Genomic DNA, 20,328 nt, shown 5'->3' on the forward strand with positions numbered 1-20,328 from the left:
ACCTTCCTCGAGCAAAAACAACTAAAGTTTCGCTCCTTAAATGAACCCCATTTACTAATACGGCGGCTCTGACTCATTATATGAAACTTGTTTTTACCTAAGAACATCCCAAAAGACACGTGGAATAAGCAACCTGGGAGAGCTCTCACACCGCACCATCCTGGCATGAATAAATGCAGCAGGTCCAAAGTGTTAAGATGCGAGGGAAAGTTGTTCCAGTCGACTTCTCGCTGTTAAAACCCAATGAAATTAATTACATTCATCTTTCGGTACAGTCAATTAGCCTCCCTCTCGAGGGAAGCGAGACAGTGAAAATAATTACTCTCCCCGTTCCACTTTCTTGTTGATTCTCAGCAGCAGCGCTCGCACGGCAATCAATATTAGCGGTATGTGAATCCTGAGGCCTTTTTTTTTTGCACAACAGCCATTGGAACGAATTCAGGAGCCCTTACATGTGAGCGCCCTGTCCATACGACGACGGCTAAAAATGGTACGCTTCTTCGTGCTCTCACGCTTATTACAACACGTCTTACTTAAAAGATTCTTTGAACGCTCCAGGCGGCGCACACCCTCCAACCTTGACAAGAGAGCCAGCCCGCAGGCCAATTAAAACTGCGATTTATGAGCGCATGTAAAAATCTGACAGTCAACTATAAACCGGAGGGACGTTTTATCGATGAATTTTTACTTTTATCGCTGATCATAACAACGTCTTATGTGATTAAGCAATGTGACATTCAGCGTGACGTACCCAGGCTCTGCTTTGTTTTTTTCCTTCAACAAACGTTTGCTTATACTGTACACAAAGGGCGCGTAAACAGTGTACAAGTCAAACACTCATAATTAGAGACTTACTGTATTTGTTATAGTTTCCCTTCAGTTGATTCCCCTTAAAATTGTCGCAATAAACGGGTCGCCTCTTATGACGCTTTGAATTTTCCAACACAAACAGTGTTTTATTTGTATTTTGTTAGAGCAACTCAAAGTGGGGTAGAAAACTAACTTCCGCCGGTCTGCACCATCGTAGCTGGGAACAACATCCGGGGACACACAGCCAGAGCTCCAATAGACTGGTGTACATCAAACTATCTTTATCTGTAAGAAAAATCTGTGGCAAACTCAGAAAACTCAAGTCCAAAGCGACTCTCCACCCAACCTGATTGAGCTTGAGTTGTTTTGTGGTGGCGTTGAAGAAATGGGCAAAGACTGCAGCGTTTAGCGACATTACGCTAAAAAGGACTTGTAGCTGTAATTACAGTGAAACGTGGTTGAAAATAGTATTGAATAAAGGCGGCTGGGTACAAATGTACAACTTTAAAAAATGTTATTTGCAAAGAAAAGATAAGACAGATAAGTCGGACCAACAGTCGGTATCCAGAACTTGCAGAGAACGTTATCATGGCTGTGAGGGGAGTTACCTGGGGCGATCTTCTTGTCATGCGCAGCCGGCCCGTCAGGAAGGACGTTTTTGACCTGAAGGAACTCGTCCGGTCGGTCTCCTCCGATGATGGTGAACCCAAATCCCAGCGGGCTCTTTTTGAGGGACGTCTGCAGGATGGAACCCTGCAGCTGGGTCGGATCTCGTGTGAAACCGCGCGGCCCTCTCGCTGGCTCCTCTTCTGCGGCGATACAGGGGAGAGGGAGGGGTGAAATGGAGATATAAAGTAGAAAATGTGAAGGCTGGAAAGGTTTTTCTTCATAGTCTTTATAATACACAAAGAAATTTAGAAATTGATTCCAACAACACACTTAGGAGGCGGACACGTTCGCCGTTATGTTGTACCAACCTTCTCTTTAAGCACACTTTTTAACTGTTTGCTGAATAAGGACACCAACGGTTGCAGTTTTGCAAATGAAACCTGTGCTTATTCATAGCTGCTAAACACTTGTTGCCTGATTCTCCTCTTTATCAATCTACAAATATGATCCTGGGAATCAGCACACATATTTAATGCACAAATGCTTGACGTCCTGTTTGGATCTGAACAATTTGATGCAAAGGGCTCTTGATGTTTTTTTTTTTTTTTTTTTATCTTCAGGCATTCAAAACCTAAAGTCCGGTTTCCCCTCAACATGAGGTGTGGTGCAGGGAACACAACAGCATTCCTGCACAGAGCTCATATTAAACTTTCACCGTGCAGCGTCATTTTCAGGTTAAATTTTTTAAACTGTGTTTTTCCAGGTGAAACTACAGATCAACCCCCCCAAATAGCCTTGGCACGCATTGTTTTCTGTGCTGGTTAAGGAGGAACTATAATTTAACAGTAAATGCCCCACATCTGAATATCTTTGGGTTTTGTTTTGTGTGTGTTCTTTTGTCTGAGTTACTTAAATCAATCTATCTATCTATCTATCTATCTATCTATCTATCTATCTATCTATCTATCTATCTATCTATCTATCTATCTATATATATATATAGTATACATTTTCTATTGTTTGTATACAAGTATACAGTAATGACATATAAAAAAATAATACCACACCAATACATTGCCATACATCATACAACACATTAAACTGTGGTTGTAAAGGTCAAACATTTTAAACCGAGTAATCTTTTAATATATATTTATAGGACAGTAACAAAACAGTAACAAAATGCAACATCCTGAAATATAATACACTGGATCTGACATTACTGTGTTTTTAGCTCTAAAACCATGTTAACTGAGAAACTGATACCGTTTGTCATTGCATCTGAAAGCACAGCCACTTTGTTTCTAATTAGCTCATGAAAAGTCCTAATCTTTTAAGTGGTTGAAAGTTGCTGCCCTCCCCACACACTACATAAACACTGGGACACCCCTACCACTTAGCAAGAACTGCAGAAGTAGGAAGTAGAACTGAGAACAACTGAAGGGATGAAATGGGATTCAGCCTTTGCTCCTTTTACACCCAAATGCAACCCTCACCTGGCAGCAGTGAACCTGCCTTGTTTAGTGAAACCGTTAAACTCAAGCAGAACACGGACGCTTTAATACTTTTACTGCTTTTTTACATTTTTGCCAACCTCCCTACTTTTTGTCAACTAAAATTGTGAGTTTTTTTCCTCCTGCTGTGTCTATAAATCATAAACTGACATTGCTAGAGATTAGATCTGAATTTGATTCCAAATTAAAGTACATAAACGCACCAGAAAAAAAACTTAAAAAAAAATAATAATCTGTTTAAAATGAAGTTGTCATAAAATGAGCTAAACAAAAAACAGCAAATGCGTCAAAGCCACAGCTTGTTTTTGTAAGTGAAAATGAACGTGAGAAAGGAAGAGAAAATGACGGGCTTCTCCTTAATCTGCCATCTGTCTTCTTCATAATCACATTCAAGTAGCAGCAACCTGGCTGTCAGTGAATCACTTGCTGATAGTAATTATACAAACACCCTAAGATCCCTCAGTTTTAACGCAAGCTCAAACAAATCGTGGCCATAACGCTTGGAAATATTGCACAGTCGGTTTAACATCCACTTAGCGACGCTTTAGACTGGGTCTCCTTGCGAACAGCCGGATGGAGTCCTGCAGAGACGTGTATGGCCATGAATGTCATAATAACGTTGGCCCTTTTAAAGACACAATGTTGGCTGTTGATTTATCGTTGATCTCGTCTAATCAATAAATTGTCTAAATAAATATGAGGTTAGAATAAACCCCGACTAGTATGTGGATAAAGATGCAGAGAAACCACACAGTTGTAGCGACTGAGATCTCACTACGCTTTTAGCAGCTGTGAATAAGGTCCTGGCGTAATTCTGGCTGGATAGGTTATTGTTCTTCTTACTGGAAATAGTGATAGTTTACGCTGTTTGGTTTTCTTGCAGAAATATGGCTTTTGCATGGTCCATAAATGTTCCATAGGGTCCAGGTAGGGATCATTCCTGAAGCCTAATTTTAGTCTGATCCATAAGCGACACCCTTATGGTCAGAAAATGACGACTGGGCTATTACGCCACAGTGCGTTAGCAGTAACGATGAGGCGTAATAACCTAAGAACACGACCCCAAATGTCCAGCATGATGGCGGCTGAACCCTGCTGAGGGTTTGTTTCCCCTGCATCGGTTTAAACAACAAAGACCTCCTCCAAATTACCTTCAAGGGCTGGACAACAGATGGAGATTGGACACAGGTAGGTGTCCCACGGCGATAACGGCACTAAACAAAACTGTGGTGTGAAAAAAGCAATATCCTTCTTTGATGACCCATACATCTTATTCAAAATGTGTAGACCATGCAAAACGTCAAGTTTGTGCCAGGAAAGATTTGACATTTCTGATGCGTAGAATGGTCAAATGTCCAAGCAGAATAAGGCCAGGACCCTGCTCTAAAGCATGTGGCTGAGGTTCAGTCTCCTAAAGGACATTTATCTACATCTTTGAGTCCGCTCTGTAGTTTCGCCCATTTGCGGAATAGGGGGAAAGCATCAAAATAATATGTCTCTCCTGTCCATCGAGAGTGTAGGTAAACTGCTCAACATCCCTGTTATTTCAGTGCAGACGTAAATCTGTTCAGATGTTTTCTCTGTAAACTTTTCATAGCAATTTTCCCTTGTGTTGCAAGGCGATGATCGTACGGAGCAACTTCACAGAAGATGGGAAATAAATGACATTAGACTATAGGAGAGGGTGAACAGAGGGAAGACTGATGAGCCAGAAAGAGACAGAAAGAAATAGAGTTAGCCCTGACACAGAGAGGTGAATCCTAACTAAATCCAAAGCTCCTCTGCCCCTGTGAGAGTGTGAGTTATTCGCCGTGTCTCTGCAGGCCGGGCTCTTTCCCTGCCAGGTTCCCACAGTGACAGACAGCCCGACATCAATCTCATTACAGGGCAGTGCAGAAAGTAGTCCCCCTTGCCTCCCACACCACTCTCCCGGTGTCGTGGGGGCCATGGGATTTTGATTTGCATAACTGCCCCGCAATTGGCTTATGAACGTGACTGCTTTTAAAGTGAAAAGCAGAGACGGGTCGAGCAGAATTAACTCGACACAAATACTAATGAAGGGTCCCTATACATTTCCCAGAGTCCACTCTGGTTTTGTGCCAGTTTCTTTTTTGAACGTGGTAAAGGTTTAACCTGGAAAAACAGATGAATAGATGCATGGATGGATGGATGGATGGACGGATGCATGGATGGATGGATGGATGCATGGATTGATGGATGCATGGATGGATGGATTGATGCATGGATTGATGGATGCATGGATGGATGGATTGATGCATGGATGGATGAATGGACGGATGGACGAATGGATGCATGGATGGATGGATGGATGGATGGATGGATGGATGGACGGACGGATGGACGAATGGATGCATGGATGGATGGATGGATGCATGGATGGATGGATGGATGCATGGATTGATGGATGGATGGATGGATGGATGCACGGATGGATGGATGGATGCACGGATGGATGATGGACGGATGGATGCATGGATTGATGGATGGATGGATGGATGGATGGATGGATGGATGGACGGATGCATGGATGGATGCATGGATGGATGAATGGATGCATGGATGGATGAATGGATGCATGGATTGATGGATGGATGGATGGATGGATGCACGGATGGATGGATGGATGGACGGACGGAAGCATGGATGGCTGGACGGATGCATGGATGGATGGATGGATGCATGGATGGATGGAAGGATGGATGGATGAATGGATGGACGGATGGATGCATGCTTGGATGGAAGGATGGATGGATGAATGGATGGATGGATGGATGCATGGATTGATGGATGGATGGATGGATGGATGAATGGATGGATGCATGCATGCATGCATGGATGGATGGATTAATTGATGCACGGATGGATGGATGGATGGACGGACGGAAGCATGGATGGCTGGACGGATGCATGGATGGATGGATGCATGCTTGGATGGATGCATGCTTGGATGGATGGATGGATGCATGCTTGGATGGATGCATGGATGCATGGATGGATGGATGCATGCTTGGATGGATGGATGGATGGATGGATGGATGGATGGATGGATGGATGGATGGACTTTTTAATAATAAGAAACATAAGCAGTGCTCCTACTTCCATAAATTCAGATATTCATCATATTTTCTGAAACATGCATGTTTTTTCCATATTTTCACAGACTTTGAAGACGCCATGGGAACCCTGAAATTAGCTTTACAAGCCTTACAGCTTGTTTTGATGAATGTTAAAAGATGTCTGCTGCAGGTAAAACACTCACACTGTTCAGTCACGTTCACACACAGTGCCAGAAAAAAAAAAAAAAAGCGACATTTCCTAAATGATCCCCATTAAAGCAGCATGGATAGAGGCCTCGTTGCAAAGCGGACGCTGCACACCAAAGCCATGTTTACGCGCTCCTGATTAAGCTGTGGGCGACAATGGGACAGTCTGTTTTCTCAGGGGGGGGGAGAGGTGATTATGTGAAATATCTGACAGGATTGTCAGTGCTGTAATTACGGCCCGAGCGAGGTGGCGTGCTCTGCTCCTGTGCTCGGTCGCCATTGTCTGATGGGTCAGCCGAGGCAGCCTCGTCAAAACTGCGCTCGGGAGCCACCTCGTGCACAATCACGCTGGCCATTAATTCTCATTAACAAGGGTGGGAAGGTGCAGGGCGGGCAGCCGGAGCCGGAGGCGGCGGCGGCGGCCCACAGACTGCAGAGAGACTCAGCTATGGGAGGTGGGATCTGCGCGCAGCAGACTGAGGCGGACAGATCTGTCCGAGGGGTGTCTGAAATACGGAGGCCGGCTTGAATACTAATACGGACACGCGCGGTGCATCCACTTCTTGGAGGACTGTAATAACTCCAACTCCTTTCGCGACACGGGGCCTCCATTTATCAGTCGCCAGCGTTTTTTTACGGCGCGGCCCGGTGATTATATCAGTCAAGCGGCAGCATTCGCCACATGTGGGACATGACGAGCAGACGAGGCAGCGGAAAGGCAATTTATGATAATAAGGTGCACACAACTGCAGTTACCCCGATGTCCTCCCATCCCTCTTCCCTGGCATCCTTCCTCGGGTCTAAAGAGATCGTTAAGCGGCTGGGAACGACAGGGAGCTCAAGCGGCATTCAGAGAGACCTCAGTGCCGTCACCCTTTTAGATCTACTTGTCAAAATGAATTCTGCCGGCCTGGCGAAGCGTCGTTCCATTATTCAAAACGAATATCACAGCGTCCGAGGCTATAAGCTGTTTATCAGCGGCCTGTCAGCCATTAGAACATCCTCCAGAAAGACGATTCATCTTAAAGCAGATGATGAGAAGCCTCCCAGTGTTTGGATAAGGCGTGTAACGTGATGTTATGGGAAGTGTAAGGATGGAGCGTCTGCGTTAACAATGCATGTCCGTGCAGCAGCTTATTAGGGATCCCGGGCAAGGAGAGACGCACCCAGACGCAAAGCACAACCTGCCATGTTTTCACGTCTCAATAACGTCACCGATCAGCCGTGGCGTTATGAACATGTTGCAGTTAAAGGGATAAAATCCAGACCATCTCTTACAATTTCCCCTGCGCGGCAGTGAGCAAACGTTTCCGTCCTTGAAGAGGGTGTTTTAAGCAGAAAAGGAAGGGGAAGGATTTAAGTAACTTCGACAAGGCCTGGAGGGGCGGTGACAGTCCACAGCAATCACTTAACTAAATAGGAGGAGCCTGAGGCTGCATGAGACACTAAGTAGGCTTTCATTTGGAGGCCAAAGTTATTGTGAACTTAAGCAAACAGGAACCAAGGCTAATACTTGTTTATTTACTGACAGACAGGTACAGCGTGCCTGAAATCATCCATCCATCCATCCATCCATCCATCCAGACAGTTCTCTCCCCAGTAGGGATGGGAATCGAAAACCGGTTCCTGTTCAGAACCGGTTCCGTGTTTTTCAATTCCGTGGGACCGTTTGGCAGCTCGCTTAACGATTCTCTTTTCGATTCCGTCGTGCTGCGGCTCTGAGCAGCACAACGGTAGCACAACGTTTTTTTTACGCAAGTTAGTATAAGTTGCGCATGACGTAACCAGGTTTAAAGCAAAACAAAAAAAAAGTGGCGCCCCATCGGGGGAAGCGGTCGAAAGTTTGGCTTCATTTTAAGGAAGAGAACGATGGCAACAAGGTGCTTTGGAATCATTGCAAAATGGCAATTATATCCGCGGGAGGAAATAGATCCAACAGGCAGAAACACCTGCGCACACAACATGGCATACAATTTAACGAATGCCGTGTTTTTGATTCTTACCGGACAGAAGCTAAAGTTACGACCAGTATGGAAGGCAACTCTGGTGGTAAGTAGCTAGTTTTACATCACTGGCTGGTTCCTAGTAAATCATATGCCATTTCTGGAAATAAACCAGTTTCCTACCTCACTTTGGGGTTATTAAGGGAGTGTGCCTTTCTCGTTAATCCAGCCCTTCATTGGTAGCATGTTTAATTAGAACTACTGGTAGCTGGAATTATTACATGATTCTAGGTATTAAAATGCATGTAACGAAACATGCTACAAAGTTGCTCCGCAGTTCAGGGAGCGAGAGAAAGGTGACGCTCGTTTAATTTAAATTAGGGGGAGATGAGTTTATTTCCCAAAATTGTACAGTAATGCTTTTTCATTAAACGGATGGCTTCTCCATTAGATTTAGATGACTGAGGTTATCTAAAGAGAGATTAATAAGCAACTGTCACAACAAACTTACATTTTCTTGTATTCTAAACAACTCATCTACTGTATTTAGGTTTGTTCTTATATTCCTTTTTTTATTTAACCAATATAAATGTTACTCCAGTTGCACATTTGCTGGGGACATCTTGACCTTGTTAGTTTGTAAGGTCGTGTGATAGTTAAGTAAACAAAGTTGATGCTCATCATCAAACTGTTTGTTATCCTTTTTTCCCCAAATTGGAATCGAAAAGAGAATCGAAAAGGAATCGAATCGTTTCACAGAATCGATAAGGGAATCGGAATCGTGAAAATCTTTCAATTCCCAACCCTACTCCCCAGTGACATCATCCAGTTCATTCTGGGGGATCCCAAGGCGTTCCCAGGTCAGAATTATAGTCCCTCGAACGAGTTCTGGGTCTTTCCCCGGGTTCTCCTCCCAGTGGGACATGCCCTCTCCCACTTTATGCTCAATATCATGATGCAAATTAGAGCAAACAGTTCCACTTTCTGTCAAGCTATTTCCCAACAGAGCAAAGATAACTCCCAACACTTTCCAAAGCCGTACAGAATTCAGATAGAGGACACGGTAATGCATCTAGCATTTGATTCACACTTTGCGTAAATTTGAATATCTCAACAAGTGTACCACTGCAAGATTTCCACAACATCCCCCTCGTATCTATTTCTTGTGGATTTTCTCCGTTTAAGCAGGACTTGATGAAGGCTTCTTCTGACAGACGGTTCTTTTCTCAGCCGGAAACACGATGTCAGGATTTTTGTTCCTGAGAGTTTTTACCTGACGGTGCGGCTGCCGGTCGCTGGACTGCAGTGGGTGTGTCCCCACTCAGGTTCCTCTTTGCCTCCATCACCGGATTCTCAAACTGGGTCTTCTGGTTGATGTGGCTGCAAAGGGGAATAAAAAAAACAACATTAAGTCACAAGTGTTGAGTACTGCTAGAATACACATTCCTGAACAGCCACACTTTTACCTTCCTGATTTTGATTACACAGGTTTGTATCTAGAGGTATCTAGAGGCTAAAGTTTTCCCTCTCTTTATCCTCTCTTTTTGGCCTCTCTGCACAAGCGGAGCAGGTCACCAATGTTGTTGCTGCTCTCTGACGATGATGCAAAGCTGTGATTTGACTGCGAAGACTGTGTGGGGCGTTCCCTGAGCTGGGCAGGGCAGCACATCTCCAAACATGTGAACTGCATGTGCTCTACAAACCCAAACAGGCCAAGACCAAAAGTCTTTCACTAGTAAAAGCAGATATTAACTAACGTCACGTTTACAAGGTCCCACGCGCTGCACTTTGTAAAGAGAACAAAATCTCATCGGGCTTTAGGAAGGAAGAGAAGTTCTCAGGGCGAATGTGGCTTATTTTGAGTTGCATGTATTTTCTTAAGTATCATCACTTGAAAAACTAATTAAATTTACTTATTATTACTTATATTTAGGCTTTTGAATGAGTAACAAGAATACGGGACACTTTTTGAGGCAAATAGTCTTCAGAGCAATGAAACGAGGGGAAAGAAATGTAGCGCTGCTGGCTTGCAGCAAGAAGGTCCTGGGTTCGAGTCCAACCCTGGGTCTTTCTGCATGGAGTTCTCCCTGTGCATGCGTGGGTTCTGGCTTCCTCCCACAGTCCAAAAACATGTCTGTTAGGGTAATTGGTCTCTCTAAATTCTCCTTAGGTGTGAATGGTGGTTTGTCCTGTCTGTCTCGGTGTTGCCCTGTGACAGACTGGCGACCTGTCCAGGGTGTACCCCGCCTCTCGCCCATTGAATACTGGAGATAGCCACCAGCACTCCTCGCAACCCCACGAGGGACAAAGCGTGATGAAAAATGGATGGATGGACGTTTGACAGCCAGAAAACCCATTTTGCAGATCTTCAGCCAAATTTAAAGGTGGACAGCCGAGAGCGTAAAGAACGGAGAAATCTCTTAACGTGATATCTAAACGTGTAAAGATGGGGATAAGGACAGACTATTCTTAGATTTTATTCTGAGAACAAACTGTTCTGACCCTGATTCAGTTCCCAAAGAGGTGGACAAGAGGTGCGGATGTGGGCAGACTTCATTACGGATGCAATGGATGAGTTCAAGATGACGACGGAGCAGGAGTCTCCTGCCAAACGTGCCGTCGTTTCCTGGAAGATTCAGGAGCTTGCGGAAGCATTCAGACCCGTTTCCCTTTTCTCACATTTGGTCAAGTTACAACCACAAACTTTACATACGATTTTGAAAATGCTGTGTGAAACAAAGTGGCTCATGATTGTGAAGTAGACGCAAAAATAAGAATCTGAAAAGTGTGATGTGCATTTGCATTCTACCTCTGCTTTTATAGAGATGCTTGCATTTACCGACCATCAATTCATCAAGGTCATTCAAGTAGCAGCGCCTCGTCACATATCCAGTGGATAAAATACAAAAGTGTTTATAGTGTTTTCACATCTACAAGGCGCCTCGAACCAGTCGGTGAGGAGAGGCAGTAGAACCCGAGCAACACCCCGGCTACCTGACATGAATCCGACGGCTGTTTACGTCAAACTGAGGTTAAATCTCAACACTATTGGGACGCGGTAAAGGCCAGATCTTTTTTTTTTTAAATCATGTTCTGATACATAAAGCCCTAAAATTAAAACACGGCATGCTTTATTTTTAAAAATGACTGTAGCTCATCCGCATAATGAGCTTTAACAAGCAGAAATCCCAGCCATGACGCTGCATGGTGAATCAGCCCCATGCTGAGACGCTGATGCTATACACTGTGTGTGTGCCTTCAACACAAGGCGCTCTTGCTGCGTATGACTCATGCACAGAGATGCCCAGCCCATTAAGTCTGAGGAGATAAACACCCCCCCACCACCACCACCACCACCACCACCACCCCCTCCACCCCTGTTTCAGTTATTTCCCAGTTCACCCTCTCACTTTCTCACTCTCTGGTTGACACGCCTCGCGACTTGGGGGAAATAATTGCACTTGGTGTCACACGGCGGTCGTTTATTTGGAATAAAAAAATAGCCGGCAGAAAAGGACGGGCGGCAGAGGAGAGAACGCCTCTCGGTGACCCTCCTGCATAAACCGCCGCCATGATTTCCCCCGTGCCTGCACGTCTCTGCCTCTTGGTACGCGGTAATGGGACTAAAATGAAACAATGTCCTCTTGTTTACACTCTCCATCAGACTGGAATCTGTCTGTTGTTTCCCTCTCTGGGACCCCCCCCCCCCCAAAAAACCTTTATTGTCTGTTACATTCCCTAGATCCTCTTTTTTCACATGCAGAGACAAAGCTCTAAATCAGAGCCGCACGTAATTGTTCCCCGTAGGCCTGTGGGAAACTCCAGTCGGAGAAAACGGCACAGCATAACCGTATCCCGTCGGGCGCGAGGTTAACACCAGATTTAATAGTTAAGCTCATTTGGAATTCGGTGACATGGACACGAGCCGCAAATAATCTCAACGCATGCAAGAGAATATAACCTGCTATTTTTTTGTTTTGTTTGTTTTTTTTGGGGGGGGGGCTGCTATAAAGGATCCAACCAGGTGCAGAACTGGAGCATGCTGTTAGCCGTTTCATCTGCATCCGCCCTGATTCACAGCTGCAGCCCCTCTGGGTGTCGCCCAGAACAGAATGGGGTCTCTACTCACTCCACGTAGTAGGTGCCGAACTGGGGGTCCTCAATCTTCTCCCAGCCGTAGGGCAGCTCTGAGGGGGTAGAAGAGACAGGTAAAGGAGCGGCACATCAGTTGCAATACTGCCAGGGGGCAACATAAACAACAGGTCATCGACAAAGAGTTGTGCGTGGGTGTGTGTGTGTGTGTGTGTGTGTGTGTGTGTGTGTGTGTGTTGGCCACAAAAAGGAGGTCGTCTTTATTTGGATCCATGTGTTCGGGACAGTTTGCACAGCATGCAGATAGAGACGACCGCAAGTTGGTAAATGAGGTTTGAATATTGATGGAAACGGAGGGACAGATAGATAGAGCAGGAGAGGGGGGTGGGGGTTAGAGTTGGAATGGATAGATCCGTTCAGAATGTGGATCAAGTTTGGAGGTGCAAGTACTTTCCAAACTTGTCAAGACCTAAAAACTACGTCAAATCAAGGATTTAGACTCTGTAGGCATCCTGGTTCGCACAAAGCCAACTGCCAGTCTGAGACGACCGGAGAACCAAACCGCTGGAGTGCGTTATTCCGGCCTCCGTGCTCTCCAGGGGAGGTTTCGGTCTTGGAAGTGTGCACAGTGGGTATCCATTTTCCACCAACACGAGCAAGAGTACAATTAAAAGTCCGCAGGCTCTCTAATGCTTTGAGGTCTCCCCCAGAAAACAACGACTCCTCCGTCTCTCTGCTGGGCGTTTACTGTACGCGTGCAGCATCCAGACTTTCCATTACCGTCTGACACAACGCATGCAGAGCAGAGGGGATCTTTACGCAAGAGAGGGCAGGAGAAAATTGCCTTTTGGAGAGACGCTGCACTGATTAGCTCTCTGCGTGTGTCCATGGAGCCGTTGAGGGAAGACAGGCAAACTGGAGGTTTGTGCTGTGTCACCAGCAAAGGCTTCGAACGGGACCGCTCGGCTGCTCGGTCTCCGTCTGTCGGTCCGCATCGCATCCCGGGAGGAGGCCATCGCGAGCGGATTGCCAATGCGTGACGGAAAGTTGGGAAAATGCGAGCAGGGATGCAAAGAGAAACTCACCTCCTTCGTCGCATTTCTCGGGAGGCTTGGCTTTCTTGGCAAGGCGGGGATCCAGCCAGGAAGTGGTCTTTGTGTTGTGACTAAAATAAAAAATTACAAAAAAAGAGAAATATTAATATGTCAAAGGAGTCAAACTTTTGTTTATTCAGTAAGCTTTCAACAAAACCTGTAAAATGTTAACAATGAAGCACAAAGCAGAGAAAGAAAGAGTCGAGAGAGAAGAAAAGGAAAAGACTGAGCCGTTGCAGAGATCATAAAGAGCAGAAAGGAGAGAGCAGGTCAAGGGTGGCGAGCCCCATTTAGCCTGTTGTTTCTCTCACTGGCAGAATGAGCTATTGATTTAGCAGCAAACAGGAGCACCTGGCTCTCTCCGAGCCTCGGCATTGACCGCTCGCCACTCTAACGGGCCTGGTAAACAATGCCGGCCTGCCGCTTTTCAGTGCCAGCCAGCAAACTCCGCATCAAACGCAGGGGAAACGCAGGGGAGGAAAAAAAAAAAACGTGTAATTGTGAAAAATGTAGCTGCCATCGCTGAGAGTTCAAACGGCCCGAACAGCTCTGCACCAAGCTAGCGAGATGGAGTGCAAAAAGGAAAGCACTGAGGGAAAAATTAAATGGTTTTATTGTATTTTATTGTATTATGGTACATCTGTGTTTATTAAACGAAAAAACAGAACTAACAACACATCTGGAAAATGTTATTTTTGCTATTTTCAACTGTTGCTTTTCCTATTATTTTATTACTGATGCAAAGAAGAGAGAAATCTGGGAATTAAAGGTGAGATTGCACGCACAGACACATTAAATATGATTGTAGTATTAAAACAGAAATACTCATTGTGCAGATAAATCCTATTCTGTCATTCTATGCTTTTTATAGCTGTATTGTTAACTTGATAAGCTAACGTTTGCTTAAATAGCCAGGCATGTGCCTTGATACGAACCTTGAGCTAGGGTAGTTCACTGAGAAATGCTAACTTTTGTATTTTGTTGTAGTCCATATTTTTACCTTAAAATTAAAACATTTTTGTCCTGAAATTAAATACATTTTCCCTCCTGCAACCAAGTAGAATTTTGTTGAAAAGACATCAGAAATGGCGTAACCTTCCCCTTCAACAGACAGAAACAGTGGTTCACAACGAGAGATGGCAGGATATAGAGATGTGGTAGAAAACCTGCTAGGATCCATCAAAGCCCAGTGAACCCTGACCTTTAGCGTCTTTGTTGCGAATAAATTTGAACGTGATGTTTGGTCTAAAAAAAAAAAAGTTACATTTAGAACACAATTTATAGGCTAAACATAAATATGGACAGAATCACCTGAGAAAATCTTGAAAAATATTTGACCAGAAACAAAAAACAAAAATTACATCCAATTTTTCCAACATGATAAGCATTTTTTGGGGACGATTTACCCATTTTAGGGCCTCATACAAAGCAGACAGATGGTTCAAACTAGTCAGATATATGCATGAAGTGTTCAGTGGATGCACCAAATACTTAGTTGGGGCTCCTTATGCATGAATTATTATATGTATTCAGGGTGGCGTGGAGGTGATCAGCCGGATACGTTGCTGAGGTGTGAAGGAACGTAAAGTCAGCTTCTCCCGATAGCTTGTCAGCACAGGGAAATGTGAATTTAAAGCTTACAGGTAGAAGGCTGTGGTATATCAGGACTTGATAAAATAACACCATCAACACCTGCAGATAGCATTAAACATCACTTGCTACTCTGTGGGCGCAGAGTGGCTCAGTGGTAGAGAAGGCCCTTTATATATATATATATATATATATATATATATATATATATATATATATATATATATATATATATATATATATATATATATATATATATATATATATATATATATAAAGGGTATAGTCCTCAATGTGGAATTCTCAGGTTCAGCTTAAGGCCCTGGGAAATTTACTGCAGGTCTTCCCCTTCTCCATCTGCCCGTCTCTCTGTGGAGCTACTGATGATTAACGACCACTGTTGCCAAAACTAAAAATAAAAACAACAAGAAAAGATGTCTTTTGATGTCTAAATATGGCTGAAAGGATGTGGGGGCTAAGTAGATTTGCCTGACTGTTACATATTTGTTTAGGCAAATTTTGGATGGTCATCAGATTTTCCTGGGTTGAATAGAAAAGGATTGAAAAAGACAGGAAATAACCATAAGAGAAACGTAGATCGTCGTCCGGTGTTCGTACGGTCTGTTGGTCAAACCGTGGCTGTCTCTGTTCAATTATGATTGGAACAAAATCTTAAATATTGGGAAAATATACACAGAAAACCTCAGGGGCTTTCACCACTTCAGGCCATCATTCACAGCTTGAACTAGTTAAATGGGAGTGGAAATGCCGCCTGAATTATCTCCAGGCTGGGCGACAGCTCATTAAAGCAGATTTTAAATCGCTCCAACGTTACACAGGAAATATGTTAATAACTTTGAAACTAACTTTTAAAACTGGTACACCTGAAAAGCCAACACTGCGCCATGCCTGGGAAAGAGGAAGGCTGTGGTAAGGACCCGTTTCCAGAACTTTCAGCAATGGCCGACACGGAGGTGAAGGAAAAAACCAGGAGAACAGGAAGTAGTGATAGCACGGATAAGCGTAGAGGTGTAATAAAACCAAGGAAGACAAGGGTCAGCAGAAAGGCTACTTACTCTATGAAATAGACCATCCCGGTTTCCGTGTAGGCCATCTCCCAGTTTTTAGGCAAAGGCTCCTGACTTTCATCCAGAGTGCGCCACGCATGCATGTCCATGGCTCCCGCTGCCTGGTTGTAGCTGGGCACCGTCTTCCTCCAATCTGGCTTGTCCTTGTGCTCTGCATCCCGACAAGAAGACAGGGACACGGGCACGGAGACGGCGATAGGGATGGGATGGGAGTAAGGGTGTGGGAGGTGATAGAAGGAGAAAGAGATAGGAGGTGAGATTGTGGCGCCATTGGAGCTCGTCTGGGCTCCTTGCATGTCTCCCTGTTGCCGCTGCTGCCGCCGCTCGGACTGCTTTCCCCCTGAACGCTGCGTGGACGCTCACATCAACAGGAGTTATAGGGGTTGGAGAGGGAGAGAGAAAGCGAGAGAGGGAGACACGGGGAGTACACGGGAAGAGGAAGAAAAGCGAAGCCACTGCCATAGGATTTGCATGTCAGCAAGGATGTACTGCCTCCGAGGCAAGGGCAGAGAACGCTTCGGCTCAGCCCCGGCCAGGAGCGCCACATCACCGCTCTGTTAGTATCACACTGCTGCTTTGTGTGCGCTTGGGTGTGTGCATTTGCCTAGTCTGCATGCAAGAGGGTCTTATCTCGGGTTTCCATCTGGCTCCGTGTGACCTTGCTTTAACGTGACATTGAATGCTCATTCTGTTTGGCAGGACTGAGTGAATGGCACGGAGCAGAAAGCGACGGCTGTCGACCGCAGGAAGTCGAGAACCTTTTTTTGCGCCGAAGCCGGGGCCTTGCATCTATTGCGGAATCGTGGGAGATTCTTCTGCGCTATTAAGAGTTTAGTTTGGTTATTTTTTTCCCCCTTAAACTGAACTTGATGCAAATGCTCGCTGTAGGTTACAGCACATGTAGGCCCTTGTGGAGAAACATAAAGAGAATCACTGACAATGTGAGCCTCATAAAACTGACATGAATGCTAAAGCGCTACACAAAAAAGAAAAATGGGACTCGCGGTAATGCTGGGCATTACAAAACTGCCTTCGAGGCATTGCGAGACTATTTGTGGGCTCCGAACCGTCCACATGTCGTCATGTAGATGGTTTTCAGAGCTCTAAGATCCATTAATCTACTTCTGATGGCCTATTCTCAGCTGGCTGTCACAGTGGCATCAAGACGCGCCGAGCTTTAACTTGTTTTAACTTCTTTACAAGGGGGTGTAATGGGATCTTGCTATATTAAATTGCTCCAATCGTTCTTATTAAACGGAAGTCTGGCTGATCAAGCTCCATCCAGTTGCTGCCATTATGCGAGTTTGACAAAAGAAATGTAAGCTTTTATTATAAGCCGCAAGATAGGAAAGTTAGTGTGAGTCATACTTCATATTTGTTATATGTACTGTAGGATGGAATCTACTTTGAAGTATGAAATGAAGTAATTATTTGGCTATTGCCTACGTCCCAACCCTTGTCTAGGGTCACCGAAAAGAACGAGGGTTCCTATCTGTAAGCGTGGAGCCATATTTTCCAGGGGAAAACTGATGTTCCTCCACAACAAAAAGAGTCAGCTGAGGTGATTAGGGCATCTAAACAGGATGTTTCCCGAAGGTTTTCTGGACTCTTCTGATTGGGAGAAGACCCTGGGGCGGCCACAGAATCTGCCCTAGAGGGGCTGTTCCCCTTCTGGCCTGTGAACATCTTGGGATTTTCAACAATTAGCTGAAAAGTGTTGGTAGCGAGAGGAACGTTTGGGGTTTTCTCTCGGACCTGTTCCTCCTTAGACCAAATCTCAGATAAGTGGAGGATGATGGATGGATGGAGCCAGATTTGGCTAGTAGAGACATCCACAGCCTGGGCTCCGACACTATTACGGCAGCAGAGAAAAGATCTCCGACCGCTATTAGATTGTTATCTGTAAGCATTCAGGTCCTCGGTAAGAAAAAGAAACAGCAGCAGAGCGACAGACGACACACAGATTTGTAATTCCCTTTGAAAACACAGCAACAGTGCAACCACGAGTTGTTATCGTCTCTAAAGTCCTCCGCTTTGAATCTTCCTGATAACACTAAACTCAATAGTTATTATAGAGTTTTCAATGAGTCTGGACAATTCTAAGACTTGTAAAAGTAGAAGTTGGTAGTTTTAGACAGGGCAAAGTTTCTTAAAACACAGTTAAAGCTTTATTTGTGAGATTCTCAAAGCTTTTTTGCATTAGGACCTCCTTGGGATTAGAGAAGGCGAAATACCACATCAATCAGTCCACTAAAGCAAAAACTACGGCATAAGGCTTTATACTTTGTGAAATGTTAGCACAGTGTTTTACATTTTTAGATTTCTTTATACAAAGCACTTTGAAACATTCACCAATTTCAGACGAAGGACAAATCTCTAATCATTATTTATACCATATAAGGACATCCTTGGAAAAAAGACGCTGTCAATCTCTAACTAACTCCGAGAGATTGCCTTGGTTGCCCACAGAAGTGTTTTGGCTACACAACCCGTTTAGCATGGATGTGATTAGCTGACCTTGCATGGTAACAGCAAATGAAAACAAGTTGGTTTATTTGTAAAGAGAAATTATAATAAACAAGACGAAAAGGTTGTCATTTTTAGAAAACAAGCCCAGCTCCAGTAAATTAGGCCATGTCAGCCGTCAAATAATACAAGACAGATGAGTTTCTCACCTCCCACACCATTAACCATAGGGGGCCTCTCTTCTTCCTCCTCCTCCTCTGGAGCCGTGCTGTCCATTCTATCCATCTTACTGAACGAGGTCGTACGTTTCCGCTGGACCTCCGTGTCAAATTCTTCATCGAACAGAACCTGGTCCACCAAGTCTGGCTGCACGGGGCTAGGCTCTGCCGGGGGCTTGGGGGTCCCATAGTAGTTACCTGGACAGCAGTGAAGGAGGCAGAGACAATAAAGATTTATTCTTTGAATATTTAGATGGTTTTTGAAGTAAAATACAAACTATGGAATCGCAGAGTAAAAATTCTAACGCTGAATTATATAATAATCTTTATTATACTTCAGTTCTGTAGTCGTTAAAAAAAAGAAAAGAAGGAAAACATCTTTAATTTCATGCCCAGATAATGAACTGGCTGGGTTTGGTAATTTAATCTTTTGGCTCCTCAAAACCATGATTGAGCATTTTTCTAATGGACAAACCTTACATGCACAAGCACACTCTCAAACACCCACAGGTGCTTACAGACACACTTCTATACAGACAAACCCTATAATTAGCTTTGACTGTCACAAAATACACCTTGTATTAAACCAGTGGATCCCTAACTTTTATTAGTGGGCCCCACTGTGATTTAAAAGAAAATTTTGCCCCCCTTCCAACCAATCTTTTCGACAGTTGAACAAAGAAAGCCAAAACATATAACACTAAAATAAACTGCAATTGTCTCTAAATCACAAAGCTACCACTTTTAAAGTGTTTTCAGTTTAACTGTCCATTGTACTGTGTAATTGAATACAATGATGCCAAAAAAATTGGTACATCTTCCAATCCATTTCTACTATACTCCCCATGCAGTTTGGGAACTAATGTATTAAACAATACTATGTATTTTTCAGTGATGTTACCAAAAGTGTTGGTAGTTTGTACTTTTCATACTTTTCCTTTTTGTTTGACTGTTTTTTCTATATCTCTTTCTGCAGGTGTAGAAGCAGATTCTGAGGATATTATCTTGCATTCTCTTTTTGCTCTATTTTTGTCACCTTTCATCCCTTTCAACGTTTTGCCTTATCTTTTTCTCTTCCTTTCTCTCTCTTTTACCTTTCAGTTTCTGTGTCCATTGAATTTCAAATAATCCCAAAGTAATATCCAATAAGGTTTTTTTTTTTGCATACATATCAAGCGGAGCACTATAGCAAGAAAAAAAGAAAGAAAGAAAACTAAACACAGCATATCTGCATAAACACAAAATCTCCACTCCCGGGCATGGTGAAGGATGGTTTGATTATTTGGGCTTTTTTTGCTCCTGCAGAACTTGAAAATTACAGTCAATCAGTCATAAGCTCATGTGCATTCAGGGTTTCAATTTCTAAATATTATTATATGAACATGCTATACTTTCACAAATGAAAAATTTTAGAGTTGGAAGTCATTTGTAGGCCAAGCCTGAAACATAAAAAAAGAAAAAAAAAAAGAAGAATCACCATAAATTCCTTCTCTAGACTAAAATGAATGGGGACGATGGATGGATGGATAACTTTCTTCCTAATTTATTCCATAATTATCCAGACATCAAATCAAATAACCCAAAGACAAATATTCAAATCTTTTTTTTTTTTTTTTTTTT

The 20,328-nt window shown here is 43.9% G+C and overlaps 1 protein-coding gene across 1 annotated transcript in view; it reads right to left on the bottom strand.

The window, feature by feature from the left end:
* magi3a (membrane associated guanylate kinase, WW and PDZ domain containing 3a) overlaps positions 1-20,328 on the bottom strand; it is a gene marked incomplete in the record, with an annotated part of 197,970 nt that overhangs the window by 21,691 nt on the left and 155,951 nt on the right. Inside the window, 6 exon segments of the mRNA XM_036141493.1 lie at positions 1,419-1,619; positions 9,434-9,540; positions 12,290-12,347; positions 13,338-13,417; positions 16,013-16,175; positions 18,700-18,906. Coding sequence (XP_035997386.1) covers positions 1,419-1,619; positions 9,434-9,540; positions 12,290-12,347; positions 13,338-13,417; positions 16,013-16,175; positions 18,700-18,906 — 816 coding nt within the window.

Source organism: Fundulus heteroclitus, chromosome 1 (assembly GCF_011125445.2).
Source record: "Fundulus heteroclitus isolate FHET01 chromosome 1, MU-UCD_Fhet_4.1, whole genome shotgun sequence".
NCBI lineage: Eukaryota > Metazoa > Chordata > Actinopteri > Cyprinodontiformes > Fundulidae > Fundulus > Fundulus heteroclitus.